The sequence below is a fragment of the Etheostoma cragini genome, chromosome 7 (assembly GCF_013103735.1).
Source record: "Etheostoma cragini isolate CJK2018 chromosome 7, CSU_Ecrag_1.0, whole genome shotgun sequence".
Lineage (NCBI taxonomy): Eukaryota > Metazoa > Chordata > Actinopteri > Perciformes > Percidae > Etheostoma > Etheostoma cragini.
In genome coordinates, this window is record NC_048413.1 from 22,551,953 (window position 1) to 22,568,340 (window position 16,388).

Here is a 16,388-nt window from a genome sequence, read left to right on the forward strand (position 1 = left end):
AGACCACAACACTATAAGCTAAAGGTAGGATATTAGTAGTATTAAAATACTAGTCTTTTACAACCCCTGTAATTTTGTCCTTTAGACTTTCAAAGAAACCCTAAACTTCATCATCCATGGAACAAGGTCTATTTGTGAACACTATCCAGCTAATAAACAGCAAATGTTGACTTTGCCATCCCAGTTTTGAAGTTGTGTGTCCTCAAGGGAAATGGTAGACATTGTGGGAAATGGTAGACATCATGAAGGCTCTGTCAATAACTAATGGTAAAAGTGATGCATTATGCAACAATTCAGCATTAATAACTTAATTAAATATGCATGACTGACGCACATTTTCTTTCCTTTATTCTGCTGATACAGCTAAATGTCTCTTCAGCTAAACTTCTAAAGGAAACAGCCATCAGAAAACTACTTTTGGTACACAGTGTAAAATAAACAAGGTTCCAAATAAGAGGGCATATTAAGTCTCATTTACAACTCACAGGTCAGTTTATGAGTAGCACTTTGCCCTATCATCAAATCAATACAACTAGACAACATCCTGCTGTCAAGTTAACAATGTTGCAATGTAATACTGATAATATTTCAAAATCCATCAATGGGGTAGCTACCACACAAAAGGCACTTTTTAATTCAGATTTTATTTCCTTTCATTCTTATACATGTTGTTTCTCCTCGTGGAATACATAGACTGCAGTTTACAAGTCAACTGGACATTGTGTTCAGATGTTATAGAGTCATGACATTTAGAAAAAAGTTTTTTCCTCTAAAGGAGAGAACATCAGGGTGTTAGAAGGTGAGTTTTTTTATGATTCAATTGTTTAAGAGTTACTGTGAGAGAAAAAAATTTGAAAACTTTTCACAATAGAGATGAGTTTTATTGGGTGTTAGTGGGATTTGAGTGTTTACTCAGGCTTTAAACCCTCCTTGATGAGGTTGAGCTCATAGCACAGGGTCTCGTAGCGATATGCCATACGGATCTGAGCCACATTGGTCTTACGGATGTCGTTGCCCTCTGGACCCTCCTTCAAGTAGTCTTTACCCAGGAAGTGGATCTTCTCCTGGAACAAAGAAGACAGCCACAAGCATGCGTCTCAATGTGGAACATGATGTGTAATCTCTTTGATTTAAGAGCAGCCTGTACACGGTGAGGATAGAATCTGGGTGTCTTTGAGAGGATTTAACATTAAGCTTTTATGCCAAGAAACATATGTACAATTACTGTTTTGCACAAAAAATCTTGCCGATATAAAAAAGAAAGACAAATCTTAGGGGCAATTATATTTACCCTTACAAGTTGTCCTCGGGTCAAATTTGACCCAAAGTTTCAATTTTTTTGAAAGTTGGGTTTTCTTTCATCCAAATTGTCGAAGAAAATAAAGTGGATGATTCCCTACAATGCTCTTCACAGGCAGAATACATTATCCGTTCACTATTTTCATTTGGTGTTTTATTAAATTTTATAGCATTTGAAAAAAATGTTAAAAGAACACTGAGAAAAGTGACAAAAAAGTCAGATTGTTGTTTTTTTTAAGTGCAGAAAGAATAAAGAAAAACATCGCAAAAAAGCGTCAAACACAATTGAGAAAAGCAACAAAAGTGTTTCAAAAAGTGACAAAAACATCAAGAAAAGTGACAAAAGTGTTGCAAAAGCACCAAACATTGAAAAAAAAAATGTTTAAATTTTATATTTTGACTCGGAAAACCAAAAAAATGTATGGTCGACGGGAAGACATCAAAAGGGTTAAATGTGTTAAAAAGTCCACATAGCATTACCACATGAAAAGCTCTTTATCAAGTGTGTTACCTCATGAGACAAGGCGCTCTGCAGAACACTGCTCCTGGAGATCTCACACATGTCGCAGGTACTGAGCTTGAAGACCTGGGCTGCAATGGCGTACTCTTCCATCAGGGGTTCCTGTGAAGATAAAGGCCAAAACTTGCACTCTCACTACTGTACTTCAAGTTACAGAGGCTCAAAAGAGACCTTGTAGACACAGCTCCCACCAGCTATAGTACACACGTTTGTGATTTTGATTTATTTGTAGTATGTGTATATGCAATTCACTTTCATGCTCTGAATGGCATAAAACTAGTTTATATGCTTACAATGCATGTTCATGCATTGAATGAACATACGTTGTAAGCATAAAAATTTGAGTGTGCTTTATATGTCTTTGCCTGTACAATGTGAATAGAAAAAATAAATGCATTCATCTCTAGATGTATTATGATACTCGTAATACACAGCACAGTATGCACCATTGCCCACTATCTCCATGTGCTCAGACCTTGGTGTAGTGGAACTGCATGGGGTCGTCAGTGGACAGAGAAACCACAAGGCCTTTCTTGTGGAACTCCAGCAGCGGGTTCTTGGCGTATTCCAGGAACAGGCTGTTGTTGCTGAGAGGTGACATGGCGATAGGAATCTGGGTCAGGAAGTACAGGTACTGCAGCACAGGACTCTGGTGGTGGAAGATTGATAGATATGATCAGTTTACAAGATCCGGTTCAGTCAACTTACAAAATTAGTTGTCAAGGCCTGGAATTTTGACAGGTTTTTCTTATTTTTATTTTTGACAATAAAGCAGGCAGAACCAGCCATAAGTAATGTATCAACTGCATTACTCATATGGTAACTCTCAAAGATTGCACTTTACATAATTATCTATGCAATAGTCCAGATATGCCCTTACAAACTTTCTGAAGAAACCTTAAATCAGTTAAAGATAACTCAATAGCATTACAGATAAGACCTGAAGGTTAGTACAACATGCTGAGGAAGATCCAGTATAACACCCACTTAGATCCAGATTTCAAACATTTTGCCTAAAAAGTATTTGGACCATATGGGACCTCTTTGAGAATTGGATCTTTATGCCCTTTAATCAGATGTAAAATATGATATTTCAGGGAGAACTTCTATTAGGACTTTCAGATAAGAGATTATATCATGAAAAACCTTGTTAATTAGTTGTAATACCTCCAGTTTTTTGTGTGTGGAAGCTTGAACAGACATTGGAGAGGGAACTGGGTGTAGAGATTACAGATATGTAGGAAGATTATTGAACTAGACAAAAAAGCTGTAATCGGAGTAGCTCAAACAACTCACAATATTACACAACAAGCGTTCATCGCCTGATCATCTTTCCACATTTAGTGCCGGCACCTCTCTATTGCATTATTGCAAAACAATTACTGGTAGAGTTACACAATGTCTAAGCTTGCAGATGACAAACAATTGTGAAAATGCCCTGTATACACTGAACAAACAAAAGAAACTGAGCTTGAATTCACATTGCATTATTTTTTTTCTTGGTATTCCTAGCATGCACGTAACTAATGTACATCTCAGAAAATGAAATGTCTTGAAACGTATTTTGATTCAATGGATCTCACAATCTCTGCTTATTGTAGGACAACAATAATGGAGCATATTTCACTTCCGGACTTGAGACTGATGCATTCAAAGACAACAAAAAAAACAAAAACTTTCAACTTCCAGCTATGGTGGTTGTAGAGAATGTTGCTCAGCTGAACGGAGTTTTAATTCCAGTTCTTTAAAAAAAAATTCATTTCATATATCATGTTTAGTTTCTTATTGGTACATTAAATGTTGTCTTTCATCTACTGTGCTTTGTTTTTTGTCTTCCTTTTTTTTATAAGAATAAAACAAAACAGTAAACACATTTTGATAAAGTAATGTTTGCTTTACTGTGATTATTATTATTATATTTAATAGTATATATTATTATACTGTATACTTCAACACTGTAATTGTGTTGTTGACTACAGAGCTGTCTCTGGCTGGCTGGCTTCCCATTCAACAACAAAGGTATCATTTCATGTATTATCTGCTCACAAGCAAACCTCTAAGATTTGATTCTATCCTAGATTGTTAGAGTATTTGATGATGTATACTACATTGACAATAATATATAAATTCCAATCCAGTGAAGAAAATAAAGCACATGTATTTTAATCTTCTTCTCTTATGACTGTTATGCATATATACTGTGTGTATAATAAACTTCTGGTCCCTTTAAAGAACACAGTCTGACACCTTGTATGTGACTGTATATATGAGTGCAGTAAGTGAAGAGCGGACTGACCTTCTTGAGATTGAGGCCGTGAGAGATGTTGTCAGCAGTCATGAAGGCAGCCAGCAGATGGGTGATGGCACCAGCCTCACCACAGTGAGGCCTGAATGTGAATGTATTCATCCCCCTCTGTCTGGAAACCAGAAGATATACAAGTATTATACTATGGAAAGGACACATGTATGCCGTTGTAATTGCAGGGAAAATCGATTAAAACACGGTTAAAACGACAAATGTGTGCGCACAGACACAAGGTCACTGACCTGCGGAGCTGGTTGAGCACAGCGATGTTGGCATACATGTAGTAGATGTAGTAGGTGTAGGAGGGGTTCTTGTTGTGGTCCCACTCCTGTGGTTTGGGGCTCTTAGTGCTGAACATATGACCACTGTGCTTGGACTCATCGTCCACGCTGTCGAAACCTGTCACCTACACACCAGGAAGCAAATGGTTAATCATACAGGGAACAGAGGCTTCTCTTCTGGAGGTTGTCCTTGGGTCTTTAGACAAAGATAACTGTGAGAAATGGGTTGCCGTCCTTCAGGTATGACTACATTTCAGCAGACATTTGTGGTCTATTAATTTGCTATCCACACGTCTGGACATGTCAACTTTGTCTTGTTAACATGTCTCAGGTACATGTTATGTCATTTATACCACCACTACATCCTTAAGGGACTGTACGAAAATGATCATGGGAGAAGGTGGGGTTATTTTTTGCTAAAGAGACGGTAGTGTAATGTTTTTTGGAAAAGCAGGGGAGGGCCATTTATTTTTTTCTTACTACGTATTTTGATCTTATTTTGTAAATATATATAATTTTGATTATAAAAAAGCTACATCAAAATGATTTTTTTATGTGTTTCACTGAGGTGAAGTTGAAGATAATATTCAATTCCCTTATATTTCACTATTATCTTTGACAGAAATACATTATCTTTAGATATTTTGGGAGGGTAATGCAGTTCCGAAGAAAATATTTATAATGCTGCTGAGGGTTATTTTCAACTAAATAAACACAAATAAACACAAATTTCTACCCAATTAACCTTTAATACAGTCCCTAATTCATGCCAGGGAAATCTGTCCAAGGTTTGATTTGGTATCTTGTTATGTCTGAATTGTTACGATCATCCCAGTGACCTACAGTGAACGTTTTTTGTGACTGTTTGCGACTCACGTGCTGGAGGAAGATGCTGAGCTCCGGGTTGGTTTGTGGGTCGATAGTGGCCTGGAACGCAGGAAGGAAAATGTTCTCCAACATCTTTCCAAAGTGGGGCACAAAGTCCCTGCTTCTGAAAATGTCACTAAGATAGAAGAGGGACAAGACAGATTCATTAAAATATTAATTGTAATCATCTTTCTAGCCATTCTTTCACACATTTTGAGCATATTTTCAAGCTTACATGGGAGAAACTATAACTGATCCACAACAGGACATTTACTTCCCCCTCTGTCTAACAGTAGGTTAAAAATGGGTAAAAGAGAGAACCCAAGAAAGATTACAAACTTACTAGATCCTGGGTACTTGAATCATCCATTTAAGGTTTGGGGAGTAGACTCTGTGCTTGACAAACCAGCTGGAGAGTTTATGCCACTCGTTGGGGTTGCAGCCATAGATGGACAGACGCGGCTCTGCATACTGGTACTTGGCATCCTCCAGGTCACTGGCAACTTCCTGGTTCACACAAAGGTCAAATCAGGCTTAGATAACAAGATGTTCAGTACATGATAGATAATCCATGTGGAAAATTGATAGGCTGCTAAATAGACAACAGAACAGTCAATCATCAATCACACCAACATTTACCATAACTGATGTGTATAATGTATGTGTATTGTTTAATCTTTGTCACCTTTTTGTTACACACTATCTTCACACCAAAAACTAATTTGTGATCTGTGATGTTTTTTCTCTATTCGTTTTTTTTTATTATATAGAAACTAACCTTTATGATGGTGGCAAAGTACTCTCCACTGATGTGGTTCTCTGTCTTCATGTACAAATCACGCAGCTCACTGGCTCCTACAGGGTTGTACTTGGCGTTGAACTTATCGAAACGCTGGAAGGTTTGTCTTCCCTTCAGAGTCACAACAAAGAGAAAAGAAAAGAGATTTAGATCACGGAAATTCGACTGAGGGGATGGGACAACGGCGATGATTCATTCGAAATACAAATGTTGCAATGATGGCTTTAAATAAAAGAAAATGTGAATCTTTAAGTAGGCGTTATCCAAAAGAAGTGAATAAGGAAATTACATTTTAAAGATGTCCCTTAAATTTAGTTTAAATTTTGATAATTTTTAAAGTCATATATTTATTGCATTGTCTACCAGTATATACAATCCAACAATTACGACAAAAACCTAACATAAAACCTTTAACTGTTGTTCCCAGCTACTTTTTTGTTCTGAAACTCCTCACTATAGGTGTACTTACAATAAGAAAATCAATACCACTTGGATGCTTTGTAACACAGTTAGGGTTATTCTTGTACATGGTTATTCAATTGGAAGCTACGTCTGTTCATATTTAAAGCCACAAATACTCCAACAAGGGAGTTACGTACAGCGTGCACATCCAGGGAGTCCACAGTGAGGTCATAAGGGTGCAGGTTAAGGGACTCGAAGAGCTCCTTCATGGTGACCTCTTTCCCCTTAAGTTTGTGCACGACACGGTCAGCGTCAACGCGATAAGACTTCTTGATGAAGCGCAGCAAGTGCTTCTGGTTCATGCAGGCGGCAGCGTGGATGTGGGTGTCCACCTAAAATGTCAGAGAAAAGACATGATGAATAGTGGATCACAGGTGATGGGTTTTTGTGATGTAATAACTCTGCTTGGTCACAGGAGGGAGCTAAAGACACACCCAAGTTGCATGGCAGAGGCAATTGAGGACAAGGACTGCATACTAAGTGGGAAATATAAGTTTAAAATTCAGATGTATAGATACTCATAATTTACATATGAATGTATTTGAAGTACATGATAAAACCTAATTTGTAAAAACGTTTTAGTACACTGGCAATGTTGATTGTGACTCTTTAATTGCTTTTTCTGTATATTTCTGTATTAACATGTGTGCTTTGACATAACACCAGACACTCATTCAATTTGACTATTAAAAGAAATTTTAAGATCTCCAGTACATTCCCCTCCATTAGAGTCAATGTAAAGATTTTCAGATCAGTCAATGGAGGTACAACGCAATGATTGCACTTTATTTTACATATACACAGTTTTCCTTAAAACACAATCTCTGTGGAAACTGCGCCCATAGTACATGCATTGTTGTTACATCCCTCCACATTAAAATGTAAAAGTTGATATACTTCTTTTTTATTCAGCTCTTGTTTTCCAAAGCTAAATTTTAAGCCGTTTCCATGCTAAATTATTTTTATGGTTACCTTCCTGCAGTTGTAGAAGTCTCTGTGGGGGTTCAACTTAAGCTCCTTCATCTCCTCCATTTCATTCAGCATCTCATGCACATTGAACTTGGACATCAGGAACTTCAGGCGGCGGTGAGTGTAAGTCTTACTGCAAAGTGAATGGGAGCATATCAATACATGAGCTGCACTGTGACAGACCAATGGACATACTTCATAATTGTTAAGAATAGGAATATGTTGATTTGAAGTGCCTTGTCATTGTTATTTGTTGACCTTTTCTTGCGCCCATGTGTGGATCCCCAGGGCCACACACATAGAACTTAAATTACTTAACAGTCAGTCAACTCTGGGGTCATCCACATGACATCATTTTGAAAGATCTGGGTTGTACAAAAATTGGATACGAGTACAATTCTGGAGCGACAATGGACATATAACTGAGATATTTCAATTCTAAAATTAAGACTTCAATGGACTCACGTCGGGCCCTGTGCAATGAGAGCAATAAGGAAGTTCATGTCATCGATGAAGGTGTTGTAGTCGGGGCAGGGCAGGTCTTTGGGCTGATGTTTGTCAGCAGCTGCAGCATCGTTGTACACATAGATGACACCATCCTTCATACGAGCAACATATCCCAGATTCTTTGGCAGGATCTTGGTATCAAAGGGATCTTCACCCTTCTTTGGAGGAGATGTGAAGACTGACAGACAGATGTAACATACACATTTAGGGTACTGAAAACATATTGCATTGGCTCATTTATGTAAACCCCATCACCCTAGTGAGCCTCAACTCCTGTTCTTCTCACCTGGCTGCAACTGATCTTCAACTTTGAAGGTTTCCCCCTCAATCTCACGCATGTACTGGGAGGCCGTCCGTGGGAAGCGCTGGAAGGCCAGCCTCATGTATTTCTCTCTGATGGTCAAGGCACGATACAGACCCTTACAGGACAGCTCAAAGTCATCCATGGTGACCTGAATAGCAGATATAAAAGATGTTACAGATTCATCAGTTACCTGCAAAAACAGCTCTGCAAAACCTCCAATAACATGCAGCTATGGCAACATTTAGGACATTCCTTTCTAACACAAAATGATCCACCACCAGCTTTACACTAAAGCAAAAGCCTTAATACCTGATTTAATTAATGATTTATCTTTGTTTGATGGAACAGGTGGCGGCTCGATTGTCAGTTAATGAATCCTGATGAACGGGAGGTTTTGAGTAGGCTAAAGCAGAAATAACGATCAGCTCCTTGAAAATGTTTCTTTCCCTGCATGCCAAACCCACTATTATAAAACCTAAACTTAAACCCAGATGAGCTCCATTCATGGGCCTCTGTGAGAGGGAGGCCATGTGATGGGGGGGTCAAAGGGTACAGATGATCCCGGCATTAGGCCAAGGAGAGGCCCATGCAAATGTCTAAGGTGGTGAAGTGGGTATGGATGGGGGGCCCACTGTAAGTTGGAAAATGTTGTCCCCCTGTCCACATTTGCTGATGGCAGGCCTGAGTCTCCTGACACATATACCTGTCAAAGAAATTCAAAATCTACATCCACATCAACTTCTAACCATCATAAAGGATGGTATTCCATACATTTAACAAAGTCAAAAAATGTTAAATTTTTAGATGAGGAGTATTATAAAAACAAATACTCAAATTTGTTTTTGTTTTCAGAAATTAAGGAAACTTTAAAATAAATAAAAACATTTTCACAGTGAAGCCCTCATAGTATCAACATTCAATAAGTTTGATTGCTATTTACTGTGATGATTTTATTTATTTATTTTATATATCTAGGTAAGTTTAAAAAGGTGGCTGATAGTCAAGATGTTTTTTAAAGACAACAAAAGTAGGCTAGGGAATTTGAATTTGGAAACTTGAAATGAATAAGTGGAAAGTGAGCAATACCCCGGAGGCGTAGTCTCCAATGATGGCCACTCTCTGGAAGTCAGGCACTTCCAGGTAGGTGGGTGTGTCCACCCCCACTGACACTATAGAGGTAGCGGCTGCCTGAGCACCAGCAACAGGCACAGCCATTGTGCAGGAGCGCTGGTGCCTCTTGCTGTGGATAAGGAGGGGTGATGTTTAATGGTTGGCTTCATCCATTGTCAACATTTCTGAAATGTTTTTTTGGGAAAGCCAGACAAGTTTTGTCTGGGAAACGGACAAATCTGTGAGCTCACATTTATTTGCTCTGGCATTATTTAGCTGTGCCACAAGCATAAACTGGCAATACATAATCTCCTGCCTCTCACCGTTTCTCAGCATCATCATCAGTGTGCAGATGGTGGGCCATCTCATGGTGCATGATGGGACAGTCCTCAGCCACATCAAACATTGAGATTTCATCACGGATGTCCTCGTCCTTGGTGTCCGATGCAAAGACCTGTTCCGCGAAGGCCCGCATCTTGTCATCGGTCTCTGTCATGCACAGCAAAAGGTTTATTCCATTAGGTGAAATGCATTTTGCTCCCATCATCACCATACAGCACTTAACTAAACAGGCTGTGGCTATGAGGCGAGCCGCAAACAGAATTTCTTGACTGCTAACGTATACTGCATGAATATGACGCGATAAAGGCACATACATTACCTGCACATGCAGTGTATACATGACCAAAGATTGACTCAGCCACTACAAGTCTTCAACACCAGCTTGGTCCCATGCACCTAGAGGAACTACAGCGAAGTAGCACTGACATACACTGTTTTGTACACTGAACAAATATGGATACAAGATGGTAAAGCCTTTTAAAATGTATGTTTTTAACTCCAGACCCAGTTTACTTGTCATCTCTTGTTGTACATTTAGCATACTATTATTGTTTGCATCCCATTGGTCTGGATGTAAGTGGCTTAACACGGATGTAAGTGAGATCATTTTGATTGGAAATTTTGAATTATGTTGAAAAATGACAGGAAAAAGGGTCAAGGTTCATGATGACTGGAGTTATGAACCAAGATATGAAGAACAACAGTTCTTCAACAAGTGTTCATAAGAAACACAATGACACAATGATACACAGCATGAGTGGCAGAACTTGATGTCCATCTACTCTCAAGATCAAACTTGAACTGTTACATGCACTTACTAGCCAAGAGGCAAGGCTTTCTGCTTCAAGACAACAACTCCAGTATCACACATAGCCTATGACTAAAGAGATTTCCTGTTCTTTGTCTCACCCTCCATACTTACTCTGAGGACCTGATAATGCCCAGCAAGAAAGTAGCACCAACCGGAATATAACCCAAAAAGAGAGTTTTAGAAAAAACAAAGGTTAGAAAGGTGTTAAGATGACAAACAAACAGAACCCGTTTCCTTTGTTTTACAGTATGTGCATGACAAAATGTAACTGCCAAAGTTATGAATACATTACATGACACTTTAGGAACTGTAAGACTGAACTATAACATTTATCAGTTAGGGCTGGTTGATATGACAGTATATCCTCAAAACAATATACAAAATGTCTATTGTGTAGGTTTTTTCCTATATCATTTCTATCACAATGTCAAAAAATCTGCTGCAAAACTGATTTTTGGCACTATGGAAAAAATTTCCATTCTTTCATGTTATGTTGATGTTGAAACAAATGCTTATAACTTTTCATTTACCATTTATTCATTTTCACAGAAGTATATTAAATAGGCTTTACCATGTGGTTATTTCAAATAGACCAGAAGACTTGCTATATTGTGATACATATTGTTTTTGAGATATGAAATGACTTCTATTAAGATGATACATTTTGGCCAATATCGCCCAGCCCTGTTATCAGTAACTGACAAAATAGAGTACAGTTTAGAAACGCATGCAGATGAAATGAAATATTAGACCAGTGCATTCACTCTATGGTGAATGGATAAGTGGGATTAATTTAACATGACTGTTAAATTAAATTTAAAGTTACTTTTGAAATAACATTAGCTGGACAAAGGATTGGTAATTGCATCTTCATGACACATGCAAAGATGTTCCCAGTGCTCCCATTGAAGCAACACATTAGGAATCAAATATGCAGGATACCTTTGTAATGTGATTTAATCACTACACTGCTGCCATTTCTAAACATCTCTCTGCAGATAAAGATGTATTTCCTGTGTCTGCATGGCATTCCGTTAATGGCTCAAACAAGTCTGAATGTCCAAATTGGTCTTGGTTGTGTGCTGCTTTGCTAACATTCTTACGGTGGAAGAGTCATTGAGCTACCTGGGAAAAGTCATTTATTAATTTAACTGTTCACATTCAGTTCAGTTTTAAAGAGGATGTTCTGTTTGTAATGCAACACACTATATTACGAATAGTATAAAGACAGTACAATGAACCGAAAAACTGATAATGAATGTGAACAATAGATTAATAAATGGTCATAAACTCCTTTTCATGTTATTCCATTGCTTTTCATTTCATGTGGAATAAACAACTAGGTTGCATTCAAATGCACTTTTGAGAAAGAATGTTTGGAGATGTGACTGTCTCACAGCTATACAGTAAACCATGCATGTGAAATGCTTCACATCTTCCCCAAAACTTCTCAAGAACTTTCTGAGCTCCATACTCACTTCCTCCCTCTGCTGTGAAAGCAAAAGGTCACAGTCAGGGTGGGACAGTCCAGGTTAGAGGGAAACAAAACAATGTGGTTATGTCTCAAAGCTGCAATAAAAAGGTAATCAGAAACTTGTCTGTCCATGTGTTTTTTTGGGACTATTCCTTAAGTAGAAAAAAAGTCTACAGTTAGTTATGTTGATTATCTTTTAAGTGTGTATGACATGCTTTAATACGTTGTTAAGTTTTGTGCTGCAGCATAAAAATAAATGTAGTAAACAAAATCAAAACTATCTGCATGACCAATTTGGGATTTGGGTAAACTAGACTTTTATACAAGACTCATCTGAATTTGAAAACATTTGCTGTCACTTCTTCACACATGCTCCGGCAGATCGTTAAACCTGCCTGCATGGAACTGCACGACAACACTGCCGTGAAATCGTTGCAGCCACATCAGATTACGGCAACAAGTGGAAATGGTGTCAAACATATTCTCCACAAATGCCTGCTAAATACCACCTAATTGTATTAGTTGTGAAATCTAGCTCTTCAGACAGCAGCTGCTTTGACCATTGCATTTCTATTCATCACCTTCTTAACTGTCTCATGTGCCATCATACTTGCTTGTTGCCCTGCAGTGCCTGGTGAAGTACTGCAAACCTATAATTAGCAACCATTACAGCGTTTATAATATTAGTGATGATAGAGCATTTTATATTGGGGATGAACTACAAGCTCAAGTGAACTGCAAGAATACAAGTAGTAAGTGAGCATGACCAGATCTCGTTTTACACTTGACCCAGGAGAATAGCAGCAAATCACATCCACCAAAAAGCATTTCTCAACATATTCACAGCTGATACTCAATCAATGACACGTTTCTGCACTGAAACACAAACCTGGAGTTTTACAATATGAATGCAAATGCTTGCAGTTGAGCTCAAGAACAAAAACATTTGAATCACACAAATCCCAAAGGTAATTTTTTTGCATTTTTAGCAAAGATTTTTTAGTTCTGAGGAGAAGATGGCGCCTTGTGATGACTACATAATAGTCAGTTTGTACTTCTTATTGGAACTGTAATAATTTAACCCCAATGAACCTGCCACTAAAGCTGTCAGTGCCAACCATTATAGGGAGAATGTAACATTGGCAACAGATGGGAATTTATTACCATAAGTGACTGTGGATATTACACACAGTTAGGGTTGTAAGATCAGGAACAATAGGCATTCAGAGCTTATTTGCAAAGTTTGGGAAGTTCTCAATCCATATTTTCTATAAATCTCAACAAAGCAGACATGAGGGTGTCATTTTGATAGAACAGACGTTTATTTTTAGTTTTCATGTGTTGCCATAACAAAAATGAAAATGAATACATTTTTGGTGAAGGCTTCCTCGGTTAACCTTTATAATCATGTGTCAATGTAAAATAACCTTTAGAAAATGCTATCCAAACACTACTTCTAAAGATGAGAGTGCATGTCCAAACCTGTGGTCCAAACCAAGTAATCCTACCTGTACTCACCTGGTACTAAGACTTTAGGCATGGTGATCTTCTAGTGAATTGCTCCCTGAGGACTGGAAAATGGTGGTCAGCCACTGGGCCACTGTAGTGGGGAAGTGTGAAGCCCTGTGCTTGGTCAGTGCAATATTAAGATCCTTCTGCTTCTCATGAGTAACCAGAACCTTCCATGCCCACATGGAATACGCCTAGACGTAGCGGGGGTCTAGGTCTATTTTAGGTGGTCTATGTGCCCACAGGATTCCCTGACAGGCACAGAGTGTTGACAAAGAGACGGGCATGTGTGCATGAGGGAACTTATATTATATAACACACTGATAGCTCAAGCTGCACAAGTAGCTCTGCCCATGCTAGGTGGCTAGGTTAGGTTAGGCTCGGTTTTGAGTAAATCACAAGACACCTTTCTATCCACTGCAAATGCAACATGTGACAAAAATGTTACTGTTGCATGGGAGTTTGTCGAGGTTTTAGAAATAAGGAACATTTTAAAATTGATGGCAGATTATTTTTGGATTATCATCGTATGGGGCCTTTGGTTGGTTTAAAAACATGCAAATCCCTAAATTGGAGATGTCCTTGCATCTCACATTACTGATATACAAAGGTGTCCATGTGGTTTTATATTGTTGTTGTAATTTTTTTAATAACCTTAATAAGGGAAGGATAACAGATCCTTTAAAAAACATCCTGGACCTTTTGACACATTTCTTATCCAGTGAGTACATTTAAAGTGCATTTTCACAGGAAAGTTTAGAGAGTAAGATCTGTAGAATGTTTGCAAAGCAGGTCAAATTCTGCTGTGGCCTACAGACCAGCACAGCGGGGCTTTGAACTACTTCCTAACATCGGAATGCTTACATGCTCACAATGACAATGCTAACATGCTTGTGTGGCAGGTAATTATATTCACCTGTTTTACCGTCCTAGTTTAGCTTGTTAGCATGTTAACATTTTCCAATCATCACTAAACACAAAGTATGTCAGTTTTGCATCCATACAGATACATTTTCATCAGATACATAAAAAGTCAGAGGATCAATGAGGTTAGTAGGATCCATCCTCATGGGACTACAAACATCAGTACCAAATTCCCTGGCAATCCATTCTATAGTTTTTTAGATATTTTAGTATGGACCAAAGTGGTAGACCAGTTAAAATGGCCAGCCCCTGGCGTTGGCTTAAAAGTGGGAAAGGAATATAAATTGGACCTAAAGGCCCTTGTAGACTAGGGAAGGTGACGTCCTCACAAATTAGATTCCCTGAATCACCAGGTAGTATCAATCTCTCAGGAGAGTAACTGGTGACAGCAATTTTGCTCCAAAAACAAATTACCCAAAAGAAACAGAAACATGTTTTTTCCCAGAAGCAATATTCTTGGTACTTTGTAAAATCCACAAAGCATGCTGTCAACAGTTTTGACAAAATATTTCTTGAATTGTAATTACTGTTTAAGTTGTCTTGATGTTTTTTTCTGCTTTGAGCAGCACAAACAAAATTCCATTTAACTCGATTATTAATTTTAATTAAACTGTATTGTCTTTGACGCAATGTGCTGGCCCCGTTTGTTACAAAATTTACATGAGTGGCTTCCAACAAATATTGCAGGCTGTGGCCCCAAACACAGTACAACAAAAAAATACACAATATAATTAACATTATCAACAGTATTTACGGACTCAGAATTCTTGATACCTTCTGCAATCAAAGTAAGATGTGTCTAAGGAGTAGGAAAGGAAACAGGATGGGACTATGAACATGTTGTAAATGTACATGTGCGAACAGTAGTTATATTACGGTGGGGACTGACACCTCAGACAGGTATTTATAATTTTGGGTTGTTAGGGAGGAAAACTTCTCATCCTAATCGCAGACTTTGCTGATTCGTTATGTAACATACTTCTGCTTCTCTGATCATCAAGACTCTGCCTAGCTCCAAGACACTTAACTAGCAATCTATTTTTAGGGAATGTGATCCTAAATGTCAACGTTCCTCTTAGAGTGCAACTAATAAAAGAGATCATGTTAGAAATGGGCAGGCAGTCAGTTTAGCTACAAAAAGGCAGAATGACCCGAATGTTTTAACAGGACATTTTGTAAATTATATTTTTAAAAGCATACATTTTAAAATTCCTGCTAACGCAGCAGTTTATGGTTAACTGGTGATTGGATTTGAACTAGTGACACAAGAAGCCACTGTACTGAAACTTCTTGAAACTGTTTGGAAGGCAAGTTCTCAATCAATATACTTGTTTAAGAAATTAAAATGGATTTCCTTTCAACAAATTGTGACTGCTGACAAATCCATCTTCAATTGCTCATTTCAAATGTTCTAATAAACATTTCCTTTTTTGCATGTCAATTTTGTTTTTTCATATCCACAGCCTTTGCCAGGTTGCCACAAGAATGTGAACCTGAAGGACAAACCAATAAAGCAAGTAGACAGGTTGATATGTTCTCTGAATAATTTTTTTACGTGTCCTGGAGAGATCTAACTGTTGCTCACCAACCTGAGAGATTAAGAGCAGCTGGGCATGTAGTTAACATGAGCAAGAGTGAGCAGGGAGTCCAAGTTTACCCTTCTCAATTTACTCTTGTCCTCATTACCCGGACAGTCAGACACTGCCAAATTACAACAGGTGCTCCCCTATCTGGCTTCCTGTCTGGGAGTTGTTTGGTTACTGTTTAGCCATACAGATATTCCCTGTGGTTTTCACTTTTGCAATCAATTTTAAAGGTAATTGATATTCCTTCATTTATTTATTCACACGTCATCATCCCCAAATGAGCTAATAAAAGCTTTTTTTTGGGAGAGGGGGGGGGGGG

At 38.2% G+C, this 16,388-nt stretch overlaps 1 protein-coding gene across 4 annotated transcripts; it reads right to left on the reverse strand.

The window, feature by feature from the left end:
- Nucleotides 1–626: 626 nt before the first annotated feature.
- On the reverse strand, nt 627–13,830 carry ampd1. 4 transcript variants are annotated; one of them, XM_034877313.1, is made up of 17 exons: nt 13,569–13,757; nt 12,055–12,066; nt 10,688–10,696; nt 9,747–9,912; nt 9,400–9,553; nt 8,296–8,461; nt 7,968–8,187; nt 7,506–7,635; nt 6,671–6,865; nt 6,051–6,182; nt 5,616–5,779; nt 5,282–5,408; nt 4,367–4,530; nt 4,116–4,236; nt 2,295–2,468; nt 1,811–1,921; nt 627–1,064 (listed from the first exon to the last, which is right to left on the reverse strand). In XM_034877313.1, exons 1-17 carry the CDS (start codon nt 13,588–13,590, stop codon nt 909–911), a joined length of 2,223 nt encoding a protein of 740 aa, XP_034733204.1. In that variant the 5' UTR covers nt 13,591–13,757; the 3' UTR covers nt 627–908. The 4 variants fall into 4 exon arrangements, with proteins under 4 accessions (XP_034733204.1, XP_034733205.1, XP_034733206.1 ...); XM_034877314.1 differs by having other exon boundaries at nt 12,055–12,063; nt 13,569–13,681; XM_034877315.1 differs by lacking the exon at nt 12,055–12,066 and having other exon boundaries at nt 13,569–13,830.
- Nucleotides 13,831–16,388: the final 2,558 nt, after the last annotated feature.

What these genes read in the sequence shown, in the direction of transcription:
- ampd1 (XM_034877313.1), bottom strand. Translation starts at nt 13,590, where the DNA reads ATGCCTAAAGTCTTAGTACCAG. An exon ending in GATGATGATGCTGAGAAACG is followed by an intron (nt 9,554 to 9,746) that starts GTGAGAGGCAGG and finishes CCTTATCCACAG; the next exon opens with CAAGAGGCACCAGCGCTCCT. An exon ending in TCAGCATCTTCCTCCAGCAC is followed by an intron (nt 4,531 to 5,281) that starts GTGAGTCGCAAA and finishes CCTGGTGTGTAG; the next exon opens with GTGACAGGTTTCGACAGCGT.